We start from the raw sequence: 21,778 nt of genomic DNA, 5'->3' as shown, positions 1-21,778 counted from the left end.
AGATTTCTCAGAAAAAGGAGAAAAAGCCAGGACACTCACCATCAGCCGGGCTGCCACCACAACAGGGCCCCCTCCTCAATGGACGCCTCCTGGCGGACCTCCCAGTTTGCTGGGCAGGGCTTAGAAGGCCGTCAGGGTGGTAGGAAATTGCACTGGGGTCTGGCTGGTGTGGGTCCAGGGTCCAAAACAAAACGAGACACAAGGGACTTGTGTGGGGGGGCAGGGCTGGGAAGGGTCAGGCAAACGGGCAGGGCAGAACTGAGGAAACAGGGCCAGACAGCGTGCCTGAGGGCAGAGCTGCGGGACCAGGGAGTTCAGGCGGGCGGCCGGAGGGCAAAGCAGAGGGGCCAGAGGGTTCAGGCGGGCGGCCCGAGGGCGGACCATGAGAGCCAGGGAGTTCTGGCGGGCGAGAGGCCGGCAGCGTGACAGCAGCGGGGTGGGATCATGGACGGCACTGCTGGGCTGAGGGCCTTGGTGCGAGGAGCAGAGGTCGGACGGACCACCGACGGGGCTGATGTCGGTCGATCCATCAACAGGGCACGAGGAGTAGTAGTCGGACAGACCGCCGACGGGGCTGATGTTGACCGATCCGCCAACAAGGCACGAGGAGCAGGGGTAGGCCGGACCACCGACGGGGCTGGTGTCGGTCGATCTGCCAACAAAGCACGAGGAGCAGGGGTCGGTCGGACCACCGACGGGGCTGGTGTCGGTCAATCCGCCAACAAAGCACGAGGAGCAGGGGTTGGTCGGCCCACCGACGGGGCTGGTGCCGATCGATCCGCCAATAGGGTACGAGGAGCAAGGGTCGGCTGGACCACCAGCAGAGTTGAGGCCGGTTGGTCCACCAACAGAGCACGAGGAGCGGGGGTCAGCCCACCCACCGACGGGACTGGTGTCGATTGGTCCCCCGACAAGGTATGGGGGCTAGCGGCCCTAAGGGGCTGGGGATCAGGAGAGACAGGCTGGAGGCTAGTGGTGCTAGCAGGCGGGGGGACTGGCTGGGGGCTAGCGGCGCTAACGGGCTGGGGATCAGGACCAGACTGGGGGCTAACGGACTGGGGATCAGGAGGGACAGACTGGAGGCTAGTAGCGCTAGCAGGCCAAGGGACAAGCTGGGAGCTAGCGGCACTAGCAGGCTCAGGATCAGGACCATACTGGGGGCAGGCTGGAGGCTAGCGGCACTTGCAGGCCGGGGAACAGGCTGGGGGCCAGCAGTGCTAGCAGGCCGGGGAACAAGCCGGGGGCTAGCGGCGCTAGCAGGCCGGGGAACAGGCCGAGGGCTAGCGGCACTAGCAGAGCAGGGTGTGGAGCATGGCGTGGACACGGGATCGGTGAAGGGGAATGAGGTTGCTGGGTCCATGTTTGGCTTGATCGTTCTGTTACGATGGTGTGGTGTGGGGACAGAGAGGACCCAACTACAGTGCTCAGATTGGCAGGTTTTATTGGGGAAAAAAGGGGTTGAGGGACCGGAGTCGAGGGAGAAGTGATGCCGGGTAGACGCAGGCACGGGGAACCAAGGAGGCAGAGACCAGAGAACAGTGGGGGCCGTGAAAGAGAGGAGGCACGGGAGGACAGGGAGGACGCCGTGGGGGAAGCCCGAAGGAAGAGGGCAGGTGAGAGAGCCCAGCCGACTGGACGGAGGACGAGGGTGAGTGAACCTGGGGAGAGATAAACAGAAGGACAGGGTTAGTGGCACAGGGAAGAACCAAGAGCTGGAGAAATGAGAGAAGCTACAGAGAGTTGAAGAGCTTGATTGAACTTGCGGCACCAGGTTAGGAGCAACGACAATCAAGCAGGGGTTGACTGGAGAACCGGGGTAGAAGAACTGTTGGAGATGAGGCTGATTGCTGGCAGGTGTGGCAGGCAGAGGAGGTGGCTGACGAGGTGCAGGTGGCTGGGCTCAGGAGCAGAGGGAGAGAGAGAGAAGACACACACAGGGGAGGAGACACAGGGAGGCAGGCAGAACAGAGAAAACCAGGGTTAAAACAGAATCACAGACAAAAAGGAGAAAAAGCCAGGACACTCACCGTCAGCCGGGCTGCCACCACAACAGGGAAACCCCTTACTGTCATAGTTCAACATACTGGGGAAAACCCTGTAGTGTCACTTTTGAATGATAAAGGTGGGTGTAGGATATTTAACATAAAAGTCAGAGAAAGGAGGTTGTTGGGGTGAAACCAGACTTTCAACAAGGACATCAGTGTTCATTTCCCATATGAAACAAAAAGTCAACATTGAATGTTTTTATTTAAGTCATGTAGGTTAAGTAAGTTGTGTAACTTATGTAACTTAACTGAAGCAGATATTTTGACCCAAACCATGATGTATTCCTAAACCTAAACCTAACCAACCACATTAACAACGTGCTGTTTCAAAATTGCAAAAGGGGTGCCCAGGGCGTTTAAAAGTGATGCCGAGGGGTCTTAACTAAGCATCCATGTGTGACGAGTTGGGAGTGAGAATGTATTGCAACCACGGGGCGGATACACAAAAACCTTTTCACTTTCGGTAACATTGCGAGGTATGTCAGTTGTCACAATGGTCTATGGTAAAATTAACTTGCACAAGCAAGTCGTAATTAAATTGAATGGTGTGCCACAATTAAAGATTAACAGCCACCTCAAACATTGCTGTAGAAACAAATGCAGCAGGTATGTAAGAAATAAGCAATCAGGGACGTACTTTCTCCATATTAATTTGGAACGCTGAAGTACCTAATAAATGCACATCTGAAATGATAAGCCTTCAGTATAGACACAACCCGATTTTGACATACTGTAATTTTGAAAGTAATATATCTAGACATATATAGTGGTTGCGCTTGCAGATTTTCACATCAGAGAAGACTGGACTCTTGGCCTTGGCCTGCGCTGTCCGAACGCCCTTTTAGTTTATTTATATTTTAAGCAAGCGCCGTATGGAATTTGAAAATGTGAGTTGCAGAGGTGTACTCAAGAGTAAAAGTGAGACTGAACACGCGTTTGAGGTTTGCATCACAGAGCAGCGAGAGCCGTGTTTCAATCCTTGAACAGAAAACAGGTCTTTGAAAGAGTATCTCTGACGTCAAACGCCACTTTCAATTAATAAATGTGACTGTAGGAGGTTGTGAAGTGCGATGAAGTCTGACTCATGAATTCGCCCGACTAATATATATATCCTTACATTTCAATTAAAATTACATTAAAATTTACTAAAGAAGTGTCCTAATCATGGACATCTGTTGCACTCAAGATCTCTTTCATCTTAGAAATGTGTTGCGATGATATAAATCTCTCATATGTTATAATAAATATCCTGCAATTATACAGCATTGTTTAAAAAGCCCTAAAAGGTCAATGTTCATTTAACAACCCTTAACAGATAGATAGATAGATAGATAGATAGATAGATAGATAGAGTGAAATAAACTATTAAAACAGAATACATATAATAACTTCAAAAATCTGGTGGAAAGAAGGAAGCCAGAAGAGTGGAGGCTGTTTTAGCAGCAGATTGATGCATGCTTGACAATGAGATGTTCAACAGTCACACATGGGTTAACTGTATGGCTGTCCACATACTTGGTAGTTTAGATAGACAGATATGTCAGCAGCGTAATAAGAAACCAAAGATTAAAATGTAATAGGCCTAATATAAAAATGGAAGCAATAAATAAGCCATAGAGAGGGAGTGTGTGTATCTGTGCAGGATGTGTGTGTGTAGGTGTTGATATTGCTTTCTTTGCATAATAGAGGAGGGAGTGTATGTGTGTCTGTGTCAGAGAGAGAGCGACTCTGACAGCCCGTCTCACAGCTGGGATACCCGGTCCTCAGGAGTGGGGCGATCAAGCCACGGGGGCGGGTTATTTTGAGAACCACTGAGGAGGAAGCGCTTATTTTCGCCAGCATCCAAACCTCCCCACAACTCAAAACCCCGTCCCTCCGCCAGCCTCCCACCGTCTGACAGTTCCCTCTGTTAATTTGCACAACCTCAATTAGCCTTCAGCGGGGAGGATAAAGGAAGTGGTCAGACAAAATCCCTTGAAAGGGTCTATTCACCGCAGACAAGGGGAGTGAGTGGGGTGCTGAGGGGCTAAAAATACATCTGAGACTGAACGTGCGTTTGATGTTCGCACCACGCAGCAGCGAGGCGGTTCAACCTCTAAACCTGTGATGTCAAACGCCACTTTCATTAAAAAAAATTAACAGGATAGGACAGGATAAATATATATGACAGAGTACCTGCATGTATTTATTTAAGACGCTCTTTCAATGAAATACATTTTAGGTGAGTGAAGGGAAAGCCAAAATCCCTTGTGGATTTCACCTATTAAAGAGAGGATGGAAGCAAGGTTAAAGTGAGGATTTTCATTATCACGGCTGTGACATATAGATTGTGCAAATTGGGGTGAAACTCCCCATGAAAATTGGGTCAAGTTTACTTTATACCTGAGATGGATTTTAGCTTAGACGTCCCTTTCATACCGAGCCTAGCAAGTATCAGGGGTTACATTTCTGCTAGTAAAAGGTGACTGAAGATGCCACTTGGTGTTATCTTTAGTCTGTAATTGGTGGATGTGTTTGCTGCCAGAATGGAAACTGCATTTACCATGGCATACTTGAATAAAAAGAGTTCAGTACATGGAACTGACATATTGTGAGCCTTTGATCATTATCGTTTCCTCCTTCATATATAAACCTTGTGCGTGCAAAACACTATGGACATACACGCAAACAAGTGCTAGATGTGACGTAACATCTGGGATCATTAATATTCATGTCCCCAAAATTTACATAGTGGTCACACAAGCTCACCAAGCCAGACCTGGGGGTTCAGTACTTTCTGTAGTCTCACAGAAAGTGCTTTTACCCTTATGAAGGAAAGGTAAATATTTTCGGGTTTTCCCTCTGATGGTCTTTGGCCGCTCTGCCACAACACTGTGATTTAGAAACTTCCTGATGAACAGACAGATTTAGTTGCTGACGCTACAGTAACAATCAGCTGCTGCTAATGGTAGCTGCTGTCTGAACCAGCTGTCCAAAGCTTCTGTACTAATTTTATTCACACACTAATTGTTTTGTTTCAACCTCAACTCACACGGAAAACGTTCCAGTAGTTTTTCAGCAGCGAAACTTTAACCTGACCCATGTTATTGACTTGTTGTTTATTTGTCCTTTATTGAGCTTCTACTAATAATCACAGCTTTGTATACCAGTTTTCTTCCGTTCAATGCAGGACTTCATGTCCAACATGGAGCATTTCAGAATAAGAGCGTTTTGCCTACCTGATTTTGCTGACATGTTCAGATTTTATTGATTTGGTCAGTTGTCCTTGATTTTTGTGCTTCTACCATGGTTTATAATAATAATAATAATAAATTTTATTTATAATGCACTTTACATTTCAGGGAAATCTCAAAGTGCTTAGTGGTTTAGTAGGCTATGTAGTTAAATAGTTTCTTTTTAGGCCTGTTTTAACTGTGTTTATTGTTGATATACAATCAGAAGCAGGTGGGCTTTCAGGGAGGGGGGCCTTAAAGAGACAGGAGCTAAAAAGGAGTGTTCAGACAGAGGGTGAAAAGAGGAGCTGAAGCAGTGGATAGTATGAGAAAAATAATGTGTTTTTTGAACATTAAAGCATGTAAACATTTTCTAGCACATCCCTAAATACAAGTATGAACCTGAAATTGAGTATTCTACAGCACCTTTAAGTATAAAGACTAGTGATAGTTTTCTTTTTGCCAACAACTTCAGTCAAAAAGCCAAAACCAGCAATGTGTTAGACCGTCTGTCACTGTTGGGCCGACTTCCTGTCTGTGAACCCAGACAGGCTGGTTGGCTCCTGCTGAAGATGTAATGTTTTATTTTTAGTGGCAGTATTATTGCTGTTGCTATTATTACTGCCCGCAGGACGGTGTATATGGCACTGACTTTAAATACAGTCGATAAACAGTGTGAATGTAGGGAAAAGTCTGCTAAAATATTAGTATGGCAGCTTTGTAAAGTGAAAAAACTGTATGTCAGTCATCTTATGTTGGATTTCACTGCCCCCTAGAGGCCAATAATTTGAGAGTACGAATTGTGCAAGTGTTTTACTTCTTGATTATGCGAGTGACCAGTACGCTACCAGGGCACCAACCGATCTTCTGCGCATGGTTGGAACGAGTTTGCCAAGTTGACTCCAGATGGCAGTGTGAAGTAGAAGTAGACTGTGTCCGCAGCGTCAACTTTGAAGTATATTCGAATCTTTACTAATTTAATTGATAGTACATATATATAAAATTATAACATTAATTTATTTGCCACTTAAAAAAACAGAGGAACAATTGAGAAAACCAAACAAAAAACATGCATATACATGTTACATACATGTATGTATTTTATTAAGTCATTAACTTTTTGCCTCCGACAATCCTTCTGCCTCAGATCTGATAAACACACACAAACAACAGACATTATTAAACACATCAGTGACCGACAACTTGCTAATGTGTTACATAATGCATTTTCCTTGCCTAGTGCCTGCATATAAATCTGTTTTTACTGACAACATTTTATGCTGCAACACGGGAGCAACACATGACGGAGAAAAATCTCCTGTTAAGGTTCATTTATTCTCTGAAAAAGGCAGAGTGGAGGATGGTGTGGGAGTGTGTGCGTGTGTGTGTGTGTTTAGAGAGGATGTAGTGGCAGAGATGAAGATAGAGGTTGATGTTTTTGTGATCGGGGCATTAGTAGCCATCTGTGACCTTGCTCTGAAAGAAAGCACACAGCTGATTCTGTGGGGGTTATTGTGCATGTGTGTGTGTTTGTGCATGTGTGTGTGTGTGTGTGTGTGTGGTGGGGATTTGCCTTCAACACATTCCAGCAAAGCTCTTTTGACAACATGGGAGAAGCACAGGAACTGTTTATCACCACAAACTTTTCCTCCATTTGCCTTTACTCTTTCCCTGTCTGCTTACTGATGTTGTTGTTGTAGCTAAACCAACACACCTATAGTAGGTAAGTAGCGTACCTTTACAGTTTAGCCGTTGGAAAGTACCACACCATATGCTATGGCCGTTCCCCAAAACAACATAGATGACCATTGGTAAGTACTAGTCCAGCGACAGGCGGTATCGGACCTTAAGTGTGTTGCATAAGTCCTGTGATGTGACTTTATACATGTGGTTAACAGTCACAGTTTGGCTAACCTAGTTTAGCTTTGATTAGCTCAATGACCTGTTCAAGTAAAGGCCTTTATGATCCGGAATTGACTTTCTCGCTCTTTTTACTACATCCCCTGACTTCCTCATTTGCTTGATGTGGCCTAACAATAAACATAAATATGGGTCATAATAAGCTGCTCGCAAAGTCGACTGATACGACCATTTTTCCGGTGAGGATGGGCTGGAACTAACCCAGGAGCCAAAGTACCCCGGTCCAAACTACATTCGGTCTAACTAGGTCGGATGGGGTCCTGTTGTATTGTTACAGATCTCTTGTCTGTGTGTTGATATGCCTGATACCCACGTGGACCAAGTGGACTCTAGCTCTAAACACATGGTGCAGCACAATCATCACACAAGAAAAATTGCAGTTTTTTTTGTTTTTAAGCAGTGCTCACAAATTGCTTTTGTAAAACCGGTTCCAGGTCATAGAGACCCGGACTGGGTCATATTGTTCAAAGTCAGGTTTCTTCTTTTTGAAAAGGTATTTATGCGTGTCGGGTTTGGGAAGGTTTTCCACTGGTCGGGTGCAAATCCCAAAGGCCTTTACCTGGAAAGGTCAGTGAGCTAATCAAATAACTTAATGACTAGATTATCATTTCTCTCGTTGGTATCACATCTGTTGTGGATACTTATGATCTCCACAAGATGGATCTAATTTTGATGACCATGTTATATTTCCTCTAGTGCCACCATCAGGCCAAAATTCAAACTTGCACATGAGAAAATATTAAATTATATTGAGTGAGCCTGTTTCTGCTGTAAAGTGATGAGCTGTGTTCTTGTTCTTTTAGCATCATCTTCATGACAAATGTTTAAACTCTCCCAACATCTGAAATATTGGCAAAATCCGAAGTGTTAGTTTATTCTATGACTGTGTAGCATAATGAAAAGGGTTTTAAGCTTTTACTCTTCTTTACTCTACTTTTATTCAGATAGTGCTAGTCCCCCCGTCTCTTCTTTCTCTTTTCTCACTTCAGGCTTTATCCAACAGGGCAGTCAGACTGATCCATTATGTATTTTTCCATTAAGTTAAATGAATATGTTCTGTCCAAACAATTATCCATCTCCATCAGACTTCCATCTGTCTTTCATCCGATATGAAGCTTAATTGAAATCTGCTAGACAAACTGACTCACTAATTTACTTTGAGGGTTAGAGATGGCAAAATACCAAGACCTTGGAGGAGGCACGAAGGCAGAAGATCACAACAACAGAATAAGAACATTAAGCACGGCTAAACATTGAGATGGTTTATCAGGTCTGTACTTTGTTTTATCAGATTTGCTAACTGAAGATCTTCACCTACTTATACTACGCCTACTATGATCTCTTGCACAAATTTTGTTTTTTGTCAGTGGGTCAACACAATGGGTTATATTACATTTTTTGTCTTTATTAGTGAGTTTCTAGATATAACTGTATATTTAATGCATTTTAAGACATCACACTGTGTGTACAATGTGATTTGAGTCATCAATATCAGTAATTCGCAATACTTGTGACCCCTTAATATGAATTTGTCACGGGTTGTCTATGTTTTGGGTGTGATTTTTCTTTCTTTTTCTGTTTTACTTGAAAAATTTTTGGAGGCCTAAAAAGGCAACACTACAGGAAACTGCAACTATTAGAGAAAAGTATAATGAAATTTTGTGCAGTTGAATTGTGTTTTTTTCTGCTCCAGTCATCATCTGGGGACCCCTTATATTTATCTCATGACCTCTTCTTGCACATCCCCCTACCCCTAGCTTGGGAACCACTGCTTTATACCATCCAATTGACAAACAATTCTGATATGGCATACACAAAATGTAAATGTGGTCTACAGTTTAGTTTGCAGGCCCTGTCTTCATTTGTGATTCTTTTGCATTGTCTGTGTTTGACTACAGCCTGACTTCTGATTTTCTTATTGACTTCACAATGTTGTCTACTTCCCAAAAGCAGTGGTGCGTTTTTACTTCACTCCATATTATATATTCACTGTGTGTAGGACTTGTCCAGTGTCACGACACCAGGAATATGTAATAAAATTGAGGCGGATTCAGAAGAAAGTCTGCTCTCTCCCTATAACCCAGTTTTTATAAATCCAATACCTTCTGTTCCCCATATCTCCCGTACATTTTTCTCTACTAAGCTTAATATTTTTTCATCTCATGCCTTCACTCTCCCCCATCTCTGTCAGTCTTCCTTTCTGTGAAGCTCATCTTCTCTCTTCTGTGTAATGTCTTTTCCTACTTTCCCCCAAAAACATTTTCATAAAACCATCTCTGACAGCACAAATATAAAAACTCACCTCACCTGTTATTTTTCTTTGCTCTCCAGTGTGCAGAGAAAACTGAAAACAGAATGAGTCACAGAGCAGGAATCCATCCAGACAGATGAAGAAAAAGACAAAAAAGATCACTCAGCTTCCACTTTGCTTGTTTAGCTGACACTCTCCTGCCATCTGCCTGTTGACTTTTCTTTTCTTTTTGTTCTTGAATATACTGTGTTGCTCTGTTGTTTGACACAGTGGTTTCCAAATGCTTTTACAAAATCCCACTCCAGCACTTAACATTTTGGTTTTGAAATAAGATCATGAGCTTCCCATCGACTAGAAGAAGAATTAAACGTCATATTTTTCTGGGACAACATGAAAAACCTGCAAACACACTATTGTCCAATGTTTTTTTTTACCCCCTTCAGTTAATGTTGCTACACCTTACACTGTAGGGCTACATATACAGTTAACAGCGATGGGCAAGTTACTCATTCAACATACTCAACATACTCATATTCAACGTTAGCTTAAATAACTAGCTAGCTACAGTTGATAAAATCTGCCAGCCTCAGTTATAGTCATCAAAATCAAGAAATTAGCCAGCTTTCTGAAATCAAGGACCCAAAGTCTGAAGTTTCAGTTGTAACCAGTAGCAAAAGCAACTCATGGGGGCAGGTTTAGCAGTCAAATGATCAAGATCTTTGGGTTTTGAAAATCACATTTGCTTTGGAGCAAAAATGGAAATGTCAAGATGTTCCCAATCCTCCAAACCGAAATCCTCAAAAACTGAATTTTTTATTATTCACAAAATGAACCCTCAACCCAACATATCTACGTTCAAAGGGGCTAATGTTCTCTTACTCAATATCTTTTTAATATGACACATTAAAAGGTTTTATGTTCTCACCAGTGTTTTTTCAAAGGCCAAATGTTCAACGTTTCCCTGAATTAATATGTTGAAATCATCCACCTTGTAGCCTACGGATGTTATACTCTAAACTTATGCATTCATATTTGAACGGAAGAAATTTTCTTGATGTTATGCATTGATATCTCGACAGTGGCTAAACTGATTTTTACCATTCTCACTGCATTTGAAACATCCATCTCCCTTCGTTCGTTTGCAAAGAACACCCATACCAGTTTCTTACGATATTAGTTTATATCAAAAGACACAGGCTGGGAACATAGGACCCTAGGAACGGGGATGAGCCCACATGACTGAGATATATATCAACCTAGAGTCAGTCGCTGTGACAGATAATGAAAGAATAATCAAGCTCTGCAGCAGAAACCTGATAGACAGACGGAGACAGAGCAGACATTCACCCTGGGCAAGTTGATGGGAAGGTTGGTGGGGTGTTTTTTTGTCACAGCATTATGGGGATAAGAATATAAACCCTCTAACCAATAGTGGTAGACAGCAATATCATCTATCTACACAATCTATGAAGGGGATGCAAATGAGGGAGAAACGATGCGAAAATTGCATAAATAATTTGAGCAATAAACCAAAACATACACAGTTAAAAGTCATTGCTGAGTTATTTTTAAGGATGGACACATCGGACACTGGGTGCAGCTTTGTTCAGTTGATTATCCTGGTTCAGTTGTCTCTAAAGAGCAGAGTTCAAACTTGATGTGCCCTATCTGGATAAACCAGACAATACATGTGCAGCTCTGTCGGGTGATTTCCTGTCTAGTGTTACTCTTTGATTGACGGGAAGAAAACCTCTGAGCTGTCTGGGTCACTGGAAAATTGGGTGATTTCCATATGTCGACTGTGTAATTTTCCCACAGTAATATTTGGCCCAAATAACACGGACAGTTTCAATGTTGAAGCTGTATGTGCCCTTGATGCTAGAAATACCAGCATCATTACTCCAGGGCTGCCCATTGATACAACGTGACATGGATGGTATATATTTCTCTGTGTGTGTGCTATGTGTATATGTGTAGCTAGAGAACTGCAGCATATAACAATAATAATAGCATAACAAATCACAGCCTAACCTAACACAACAACAACAGGAAATGACATAATTCAAACCATTAATGCAATTAAGGTACAGTATCAAGTCTAGCATGACAGGAACACAACATAAAACTATGGATGTAAGGGACAGAATTAAATAAATAAAACTATAGCCTGTATTTGTTTACATTTTAGCAACTGGGACTCTGATATTGCGAATAGCTAAAGCATTGCTGCGTAAACCGACCAATCTGCCAACACTGCTCAAGACCCATATTCGGTGTTAGTTTGAATTCCTTGGAACTTTAAATTTTTTTAAGTGACATCTCTAAAATCTAGTTTAACCATCATCATACCCTGCAGTGCATGAACAGTGCTTCTCCTTATTTAAGTGTCATCTACATGGATCATCAGCAGGTGAGTATGCCAACTTTTTGCCTGGGACATGTAGCTTTAGCCTCTGTCTTTTAGCACAATATTTTGTATATAGCTTCAAGGGCATATTATACACGGTTATAATTTTAAAACAAGTAAGCATGAAACATTAAAAGTCAGCCGGGTTTTTCGACTATCTCATGGAACTAACTAGCTTAATTAGTTAGTTTAGTTTTTTAGTTTCCATCACTGCATCATGTTGGTCTCAGGCAAACAAGATTGTCTTAAAACCTATTAGGTAACTTCGTAAACAAGTCCTGAAAGTCCTAGACAGGAAATCATGACGTTTATCATTATTGTTATGAACTTGTTAAACATGAAGTGTTAAGCTTTGTCAACTCAAGTTTGTATTCAGCTCCACCTCCACTGTTGAAGAGCTTTGTTCAGCTTCCCTTTGAGCAAACGAGCAGATCTTCAAGGTCTGCTTTAAGGGGAGACTGTAGCGTCCCCGATCGAGGCTTCACCTTTACACAATCTGCTTTTTCTTTTAAAGCTGTAAAAGAATGAAATAAGCTCTCTATCAATTTGAAAACCTACAGAGATTCCAGTGTTTTCTCCAGGGCCGGCCCTGACAGTGTTGGAGCCCTGGGCAAGAAATTGGAAATTTGGCGCTACATAGGAACTTCTCACCTCAATGATAAATGAATAAATTTTAATTCAGTTATAAACTCCTGGACTCCTTTGTTTCAGCAGGTTTTCTGCTCATGTTCAAAACCTTCTGCACATGCAGAATATCTCCCATAGTGTTCTCTAGTGATATGTCCAGAAAAAAATCACAATATTACGAGAGTAACGTCATCATTTCATGAGAACGCGTAGTATTTTTAAGTCTACCTGACCTCTACTCTGTGTGCATTACGTTATTGATCCGCTGGTTGGTATATAGACAATCCCCTTTAGACAGTTATTAGACAGACAAAGTTTGTGACTGCTTGCTACATGTGAAACTGAAACCAACCAAAACACTACTGATCAGGCAGAAATCTCACCACAAATTCACACACGTTAACTTCAGCAGCTCCAATAAAGTGCAGCTCACAGTCCAAAACAGAGCAAAGCTGTGCTTCAGTTTTAAGATGTTAATACTGCAAAACTCTACCAGTTACAATACTGTCTGGACTCACAGCACGAGGTGCACATGATTAAAATCGCCGGTGTCGCATGAGTCGAAAACCTTGCGGCGCCCCCCGACATTTTGCGCTCTAGGCGACCGCCTATGTCGCCTATGCCCGGGCGGCCCTGTTTTTCTCCTGAGAAGTATATATGTCAAACATTAATTTGACAATAGCACACCCAGCTAATATAATTATGGATATATGTATGTAATATTTTGATATTTGTATTCTGTTTTGTGCTTATTCCAATGTCTTTTGTGGGTATCAATAGGGTGTTGGTCAATCAGTAGTGGAGATGGTAGGTTTTGTTTTATTGTTTCCTTTCACCTGCCCAGGGATTGCAGATGGAAATTAGCTGGAAGCTTAATCTGCTACAAAGCGTCTCTTCTCTTTTTGAGATTAATGCATTTTGTGCATGGTCCCTGATAAAATTACATTTAGAAAAGGTTAGATAGTCACCCCAAACCACATTTGATTGGATAAATATTATGTAACCACAAGTTCAAAGTATGTCAACAAAATATTTCTGCATTTTACAGGAAAATGAAAGTGAGGGATGAAGGGAAAAATACCCCCCAATTATCATAGGGACACAGGATTAGAACTTCAAAAATGTATTTTTGCATTTCACCATGTCTTTAATTTAGTTCAGTTTATAACAACACAAGACACAATACATTTAAAACTTAAATCTTATTTAGCTACAATCATCATAATCAAGTTGGTTGTGTGGAAACAAAATGCAAATCAACTGAATGAATACAAATTACACGAGTACATTTTCAGCCTGCTGTCTGGATGAAAGTAAACCAAAGTATCTGAGTGAGGTTGGGGATAACATGTTGGTAATCTGCTTCCTTTGCTTCACTCAACACAAAACATTATCGAATAATCTCCATAACATTTCGTCAATAGTGAATTTTATAGCACTGCATTATAATTGAACACTCAACATGGTTAAGCTCATGGACATCTGGACTCTCTCTCTCTCTCTCACACACAAACACTGCATCTATCCTTTGATTATGCAACACTAATCTGAAGCCTGTGCTCAATAGCAGCCATTGTGTGGCGGAACTTGTGCTGCAGCACGGTGGAAATCCCTGGGCGGTTTGCAAAACCAGTCATACTGTATCAATATTAAAAGAAGGAAGTAGATGATAAAGATACTACAAATACTTCCAACTGTTGGAAAGTACCAAGACATAGCTCAGCGTTACCCCAAATGACACATGTGTTGGTTGAAAAAACATATATGACCATTCCCTAAAATGACATAGGCTTAAGTCCATTGGAAAGTAGACATATATGACTGTCAGAAAGTACCAGTCCAGTGACAGGCGTACAGGACCTAACTATGTTTTTCTGGTGAGGAAGGGCTGGAGAACACAAAAAGAAACAGACAAAACTCCTCTGCAGCACACATTCACGTTTCCCCTCAGGATGAACTGTAATCACTTTGGTTACTGAAATTAAACTGTGTGTCTTGTGCTCATTAGCTAATATTAGCATGCTAACTGGCTAAGCTAAGATGGTGAACATGGCAAACGTTATACCTGCTAAACATAAGCATGTTAGCATTTTGCTCAAAGTACCACTGTAACAAAGTACAGCCTCCCAGAGCTGCTGGCATGACTCTCTTTACACATGTGAAAAATAGTACTGCAAATGTAAAAGAAAGACTTTTAAATGTCTTTAAAGACTTTTTGTTTGGATTTAGAGGGGGAAAGAGAAGAGGAAGAAAGGTCATGAAGGATGGATAGATGGATGAATAAAACAGGATGTGGTGATTTGTGTTAAGCTGATACTGACAGTGATAGCAGCTCAGTAGCATTTATGTTGACCGTGGAGCTATGGCAGATGTCCGATGTGGTAGCAGCTGAAAATCTTAATGTTTCTATCCACATACTTGGAAGTTAATTTAACTTTTATTTACTGCAATTAAAACAAGAAGGTGAGGACAGAGCCTCCATCACTGCCTAAGAATAATGTGTTTTTCACCGGAAACTAATATGCCACATATCAACCTCTAGTGGACTGAAATGGTGTTGCATTTTGAGGTGCACATTGAGGCATCATAACCAACTGGGTTTGTATGCAGCTCTTCATATAACTGATCAGTGGCAATTAAAGGTATAAGAAAGTAAAGTTGATGTTTTTCATTTGAGCTTTTTTTTTCATGAGGGATACTGGATACTTCCAGCTCTTTGGGTCTCTACAAATCCTACTAATGAAGCCAAAAGATTTGAAAATCATGAAGTGTCACAACATTGCTTTGTTTGAAGGGGTCACAAGGCTGGGGACCAGAACCAATCTGATTAGGTAAAACAAACAGTGGAAATTTGGTTTTGTGACCAGGTTCATTTTGTTCTCCACAAGCTTCTGAGATTCATTGTATTTAAATATTTTTATGAAGTTGAATGAAATCTGTTTTCTGTTTAATTTCTGATTTTTTGATGATTCACCTTTCCAACATTGTTAGCAAAACTGATCTGAGTATTTACTTGAGTATTTTCATTTAATGCTATTTATAAAGAACTGATCAGATTATACAAACTATACTCAAACTGTTATTTAAATGAACAGGGGAGAAGTTTAAAGTTTAATGAAGCTGCTAACAACTCAGATATATGAAACATTGGCATGGGGTCCTTCTGCTTCTTTGTAAAGAGGCCACAAGCCAAAAAGGTTTATTAATATATTATATTTTATAAGATTATCATGGTTTTTATGTAACATCTAAATCTGTTAAGTTACTAGTAAGATAGTATTTCCAAGTAGGGATAAATGTAATTGAGTAAAAATGTAAAAAACTAAAAAAGCATAAACTGGAAATATTAGTACCTTGAAATTGTACAAAGGTACAAATAACTGAGTAAATGTACTTTCCAACACTGACAATATAATAATATACAGTAATGTATTCTGCAGAATGAGTAGCCTACCTTTAATACTTAATTTGCTGATAATACTAATGCACTTTTACTTATTATGGAGTATTTTTTTTTTTACATTGTTGTACTGGTACTTTTACTTAAATGATCTGAGTACTTCTTTCACCACTATAATTCCACCTATTCATTTTCTAATGACCTTGAGAGAAGATTTAACGGGGGGCAATTGAACGCCACATTCCAGGAAAGAAAATAATCTACCTGTAAACTGATCAGGGTTTGTTAAAAAAAATAGTAGCAAAAAAACTAGCAACATTTTCACAAATCCCGAAATGAAAACAGCTCGATAAGAATAGTTTAAAGTCTCTCTGGGATCGACGCTCCTTCAGTTTAAAGCTGTCTAATCATTAACCCATCCTCCTCTAATTTCAGTTAATCAACAGAGGCAGGAAGGTGATCTTTGATTTACCCTTGTGCCTGGAGAAGCCTTGCTTAAAAGAAAATAAAGAAATTACCGCTTGCTTTTTAAAGTCACAGAACTTGACAAACCGAGTTTACCTTAAAGGTAAAGAAAGTGAAAGCAGGTGAAGCAGAGTGGAGGTGATACACCGGAACAAAAGGAGTATTTTCTACCTGAGCCGCGCAGGTAAGGGGACTTTCTCTCTCTCTCTCAGCATATGAGCCTGTAACTCTTTAACTTAATGTACATTTTGTAAACGTTGATCAAATATTTCGCGATATCAGAGGATTTTGCTTCAGTCGTAGTGATAAGTTTTGGTTGCGAAGTGATAGCTTGGTCAAACAATGGCGCTCTGTATGTTTGCAGCAGGTTGTTGCACGTCGGTAACTATTTAATGCTTGACCATGCGCTGGTTTAACAATAAAAACGTCTTCGACATAAAGCAGGACTTGACAGGTCTGTATAAAAGCCTACTAAAGGCTACTATAATGCTAGGTTTCTATAATGTAACCTATGCTTATAAAATATATTACAGCTAGATAAAACTGTTTTCAGTGTCAGTGTCTCGGCTAGAAATGGTTGATTTAGTTTTATATCTTAACGTCAACTCTTGGAGATTATTTTCCTGCATTACAACCTTGAATATGTAGGCTACAGGCCTGTAACTCTCAGCTTTCTTTTTCTATTTTCAATTCTCCTGCAAACATCGACGAAATATGTACGCAGCGAAAAAAAACTATTATCACCAGTAGTCTTCTTATAAATTCAGATAGGCTACAGCTGAATTTATGTTTTTTGACGATTTAAACTTAAATGGCATAAATATTGACTGCAGCATCATTAATAACGTGCAATATAATATAATATAATATAATAATAACAGAGTTGTGATCCTCTATTGACAGTTTAAAGTGACACTGTTATATTTTATATTATTTGGGATTATAGTAATGTTATATAGGTAATCCCTGCAGAGATTTACACTGTTGTTGCATAATGGGCTTGGTATAGAAAGGAAACCGTTCCACAGTCCATTGTTTTAGTAATTTCTTATCATCATCATCATCATCATGTAATTATTATCTTTAAAATCAATCGTCTTTGCTACGAATGGTTAAGAGCTCTTTGTTGGTTCTTGGAAACCTAAAGGGAAACTGTAGAATGTACAGGCAATCTTTCCCTGCATGTTATGATCTGTGGTAATTTGTACATAGGCTAAAAAACACATACACCTAATAAATAGGCTAACTTTATTGATATTTAACAGACATCTATTTGTGGAAAATACATCTGTAGCCTACTTCTTGCTTGAAAGGGTGAAATTAATGACTTTTATTGCATCAAACTTGTATTGAGGTGTAATTAAAAAAACTGTGGTGGAGGATAATGAAAGTATAGTATATATAAAAAGTATTGTTTACTTTTTCAGCTTACTTGAAATAAAACTGAAAGTATCTAGAGGATACCTTTACATGGTTAGTCGGCCAGAGTTAGAGGTAAATAATGACTGACTGAATAAAACCTTTTTAATACAGAGGACATTGTTTTTTGCAGGAGTGCTGTGATTACATGGATATATAAATGTTAAGTATGTCAAGTACAGTAGTAAGTGATATTATGTTTACTCATTTAGCTGATGCTTTTATCCAAAGTGACTTACAATTGCTATATATGTATGTCAGAGGTCGCACACCTCTGGAGGAACTAGGGGTTAAGCGTCTTGCTCTGGGACACATTGGTGGATGTGTCACAGTGGGGACTTGAACCCTGGGCCTCTAAGACAAAGGCACGTGTCTTATCCATGATGATACATGAACAAGAACATATACAGGTCCATCTCATAAAATCTGTATACTGTAAAAAAAATAAAAAAATAAAAGTAGAGTAGCAGCATCAACATGTCCAGGAAATGAGCTACCAGCGTTGCACTAGGGGCAAAGGAGAAAATGAACTGGACCGTTGTTAGAAGTTCAGTGTGAAGTTTCCACAGTCTGTGATGTTTTGGGGGGCCATGTCCTCTGCTGGTGTTGGTCCACTTTGTTGTCTCCAGTCCTGAATCAATGCAGCGTCCACCAGGAGATTTTTGAGCACTTCATGCTTCAATCTGCTGACAAGCTTTATGGAGATGCTGATTTCCTTTTCCAGCAGGACTTGGCACCTGCCCACAGGGTCAAAAGCACGAGTAACTGGTTTGCTGACCACGATGTTAGTATGCTTGGTTGGCCATCCAAATCGCCTGACCTGAACTCCATAGATAATCTGTGTATTGTAAAGAGGAAAGTGAGAGACACCAGACCAACAAAACAGACAAGCTGAAGGCCGCTATCAAAGCAACCTGGGCAATTCCATAACTACTCAGCAGGGCCACACAGGCCTGATGCAGTGATTTTTGCAAAATGATCTCCACCCAAGTTCTGAATGCATTAATTAACCTTTTTCAGAACTCTTAAATTTTTCAGAAGGTCGAGATTTCCACGTTATAAATGATTATTTTCTAATATTCTAATATTTTGAGATAGGCATTTTTGATTTCCATGAGTTGTAAGCTGTAATCATCAAGATTAAAATAAACTGAAACATTTCACTTTATATGTAATAAATCTAGAATACATGAAAGTTTCACTTTTTGACTTAAATTGCAGAAAAATTATATTTAGTTTTCACGATATTCAAATTTTATGAGATGCACCTATAATGTTAGTAAAACAAACAAAACAAAAATAGAAATGCTACATAAACCTCTGTGTTGAACTATCTTACAATCATGTGCAGTTTTCTTGAGACCTGATACTTTATGATAGACAAGGCTGTACTTGCATCCTAACCACCGATTCTTGATTCTTTTTCAGAGAATATTAACTGTAAATAGAAATATTAACTAAATTAATTTTTTCTAGAAATTATGCAGAGAAAAGCAGTACGCATGCAGCCTGAGAGGCAAAATCCTGGTGATAATAACTCTTCAGCACTGGCTGTTTAAGTTTATAGTTTATTTATAGTTTACAGCAATAAACATCGAAGGGTACTTAGATGAGTATAAATCAAATTTTTTATTAACTATTCAATAAGAATGGACATTGTTAAGAAAATCAACCTGAAACTATGAAAGTGAGGGGGTAATTCCCAGTGGAAAGTATGCTCTTGAGTCTTTGAGTATATGGCATTTAGCATGTGCAACACATTTCCAACATATTTAATTCCTCACCTTGTTCACAAGAGCTGCATGTCACTCAGAGATGTTATCTGTAAACACAACTGCTCCTCCTGTCCCTGCTGACTGCAACTACTATAACCATAAACCAACCTTGCTGTTGCACACTCTCCTAAGTACATCAGACTACAGGCAGGCGCTTGCTGCGTTGGCTTTTTATTTTATGTTGTTCTCTCACTTTTAGATGTTAGTTAATGGGATGAGATTTCACAAATGATGGACAAATCTACGGAAAACTCAGACGAGGACAGAGCGTCCCTGAGGAGCAATGGGAAGACATCGACCAACAGTGCCGTGAAGGAGACCAAGGGCATGCTTAAGACATTGAGAAAGAGCTTCCGGCAAGCAACTGAGAAAAGCCCACTATCGTCCGGAGGCAAGGCGACAAAGGTCACACCTAAAGCAGACACGACTGGCAATGAGTTGTGGTCAGAAGCGCCTCCGTCACCCAGTGAGTACCGTCATGACTCCTGAAATATGCTGTGAAATGGGGTTTGCAGGCATGTAAGGCCTCTCAAGGTCAGAAGAAGAGGAAACACAGTGTGAGATTTGGTGTTAGATAAGCGCTTTACGGAAATATCAGATAATATAAGATGAGAAATCTCTCTCCTTTAAATTCCCCTTTAATTAGTGACTGCCTGCATTTCCCAGAATTCCCTTTAAAACCCAGTGGAAATTTTTTGAGAACTCGATCCACTCAGGTGTGGGCGATCCTGTATGTGTAGGTGGAGAGGAGTAGTGTGGGAATATAGTTCTGATAGGGCAGGAAAACCAGTTTTTCTAGTTGGAAAAAGGCCAAGCGTCAGTAAGCTTTACTGGAAACAAAACCCGTCCCTTCTAGTTCTTAGGGACTCTGATCTGCTCCAGTGGATAGATTAAATTATACAAAATGTATGGAGGATTTGTTTTTTGTCCTCCAGGGACCACATTTAAACAATCACCTAACTCATTAAATGTGTGACCTTTGCTGTGTGTAGAACCACTGCTTGTTTCTCCTGAAGCTTAATAAGCCTAAACATTATGTTCCATAAAACAAATAATTTCTTCCTATGTTAGCAGAGGCACAGTCACCTCACTCCAGCTCTCTCTGTAGAGTTTGCCCTCACCTCTCCATCCACCATCTTTCCCTTTTTTATATGGATTTTAGTATAAATTTGCAACATAAACACTTTCTGGTTGATGTCCATTTTTGTTTTGGGAGCAAATGAGGATTTGTGTTATCACAGAATTTCAGCGGCTCCCTGACTATAATCATAGTCTAGGCCTACATCGCACAGGGTGTTCTCCAGTACTTAAGTAAAAGCCCTGATACCACAAAAAATATTATATTATATATTCTATCATTAGATTATTATTCTTCATGCATTAATATAAAAGCAGAATTTAACTGCTGTAGTTGTTGAGGTGGGGGTCATTTTCAACTGTTTACTATCAGATTATTTTTATTATGGATTTATCTGCTGATTATTTTCTCTATTAAATTGATTGATTGATTGTTTTGTTTGTTGTTTGTAAAAATTCTGAAAATAGTGAGACATGCGATCACAGTTACCAAGAGCCCAAAGTGACACCTTCACAATGCCAAATAATTCTCTGTCAGTTGACTAATTAATCTAATTACGTTTACGTTTCAACTGTATTTACAGTGGGGGAAATAAGTATTTGACCCCTTGCTGATTTTGCAGGTTTGCCCACTTACAAAGAATGCAACAATCTATAATTTTAATCATATTTACATTCTAACAGTGAAAGACAGAATCCCAAAGAAAATTCCAGAAAATCACATCATATGAATTTATAAAAATTGATGACCATCTGATGAGGAAAAACAAGTATTTGACCCCCTGGACAAACAGCATGTTAATATTTTGTAGAAAAGCCATTATTGGCCAGCACAGATGTCAAACGGTTTTTATAGTTGGTGACAAGGTTTGTGCACATTTCGGCAGGGATGTTGGCCCACTCCTCCCTGCAGACAGCCTCCAAATCATTCAGGTTCCGAGGTTGTCGCCTGGCAACTCGAATTTTAAGCTCCCTCCAAAGATTTTCAATTGGTTTCAGGTCTGGAGACTGGCTAGGCCACTCCAGAACCTTGATGTGCTTCTTCTTCAGCCACTCTTTTGTTGCTTTGGCGGTGTGCTTAGGGTCGTTGTCGTGCTGAAACACCCATCCTCGACCCATCTTCAGCTCTCTCACTGAGGGAAGGAGATGTTGGTCCAGAATTCCACGATACATGGCCCCG

At 40.6% G+C, this 21,778-nt stretch overlaps 2 protein-coding genes across 4 annotated transcripts in view; both read left to right on the top strand.

Annotated features, from left to right (window-relative positions):
- Positions 1–319: 319 nt before the first annotated feature.
- Positions 320–9,784, top strand: LOC123979143 (fibroin heavy chain-like). Its single transcript, XM_046062906.1, has 2 exons — positions 320–915; positions 9,509–9,784. The coding sequence occupies exons 1-2, from the start codon at positions 445–447 to the stop codon at positions 9,566–9,568; spliced, it is 531 nt and encodes a 176-aa protein (XP_045918862.1). The 5' UTR covers positions 320–444; the 3' UTR covers positions 9,569–9,784.
- Positions 9,785–19,726: 9,942 nt separating this feature from the next.
- The window catches only part of exoc3l4 (exocyst complex component 3-like 4), a 30,685-nt gene continuing 28,633 nt past the window's right edge, over positions 19,727–21,778 (top strand). For 2 of the 3 annotated variants that reach the window (XM_046063108.1, XM_046063106.1), the window contains exon 1: positions 19,730–19,987. In XM_046063108.1, coding sequence (XP_045919064.1) covers positions 19,750–19,987 — 238 coding nt within the window. In that variant the 5' untranslated portion in view covers positions 19,730–19,749. Of the gene's footprint in view, positions 19,988–21,778 lie in introns of all 3 variants that reach the window. The other variant, XM_046063107.1, reaches the window with a different exon arrangement.

This window comes from Micropterus dolomieu, linkage group LG11 (genome assembly GCF_021292245.1).
Source record: "Micropterus dolomieu isolate WLL.071019.BEF.003 ecotype Adirondacks linkage group LG11, ASM2129224v1, whole genome shotgun sequence".
NCBI lineage: Eukaryota > Metazoa > Chordata > Actinopteri > Centrarchiformes > Centrarchidae > Micropterus > Micropterus dolomieu.
This window is presented reverse-complemented; position numbering and strand designations above follow the sequence as displayed.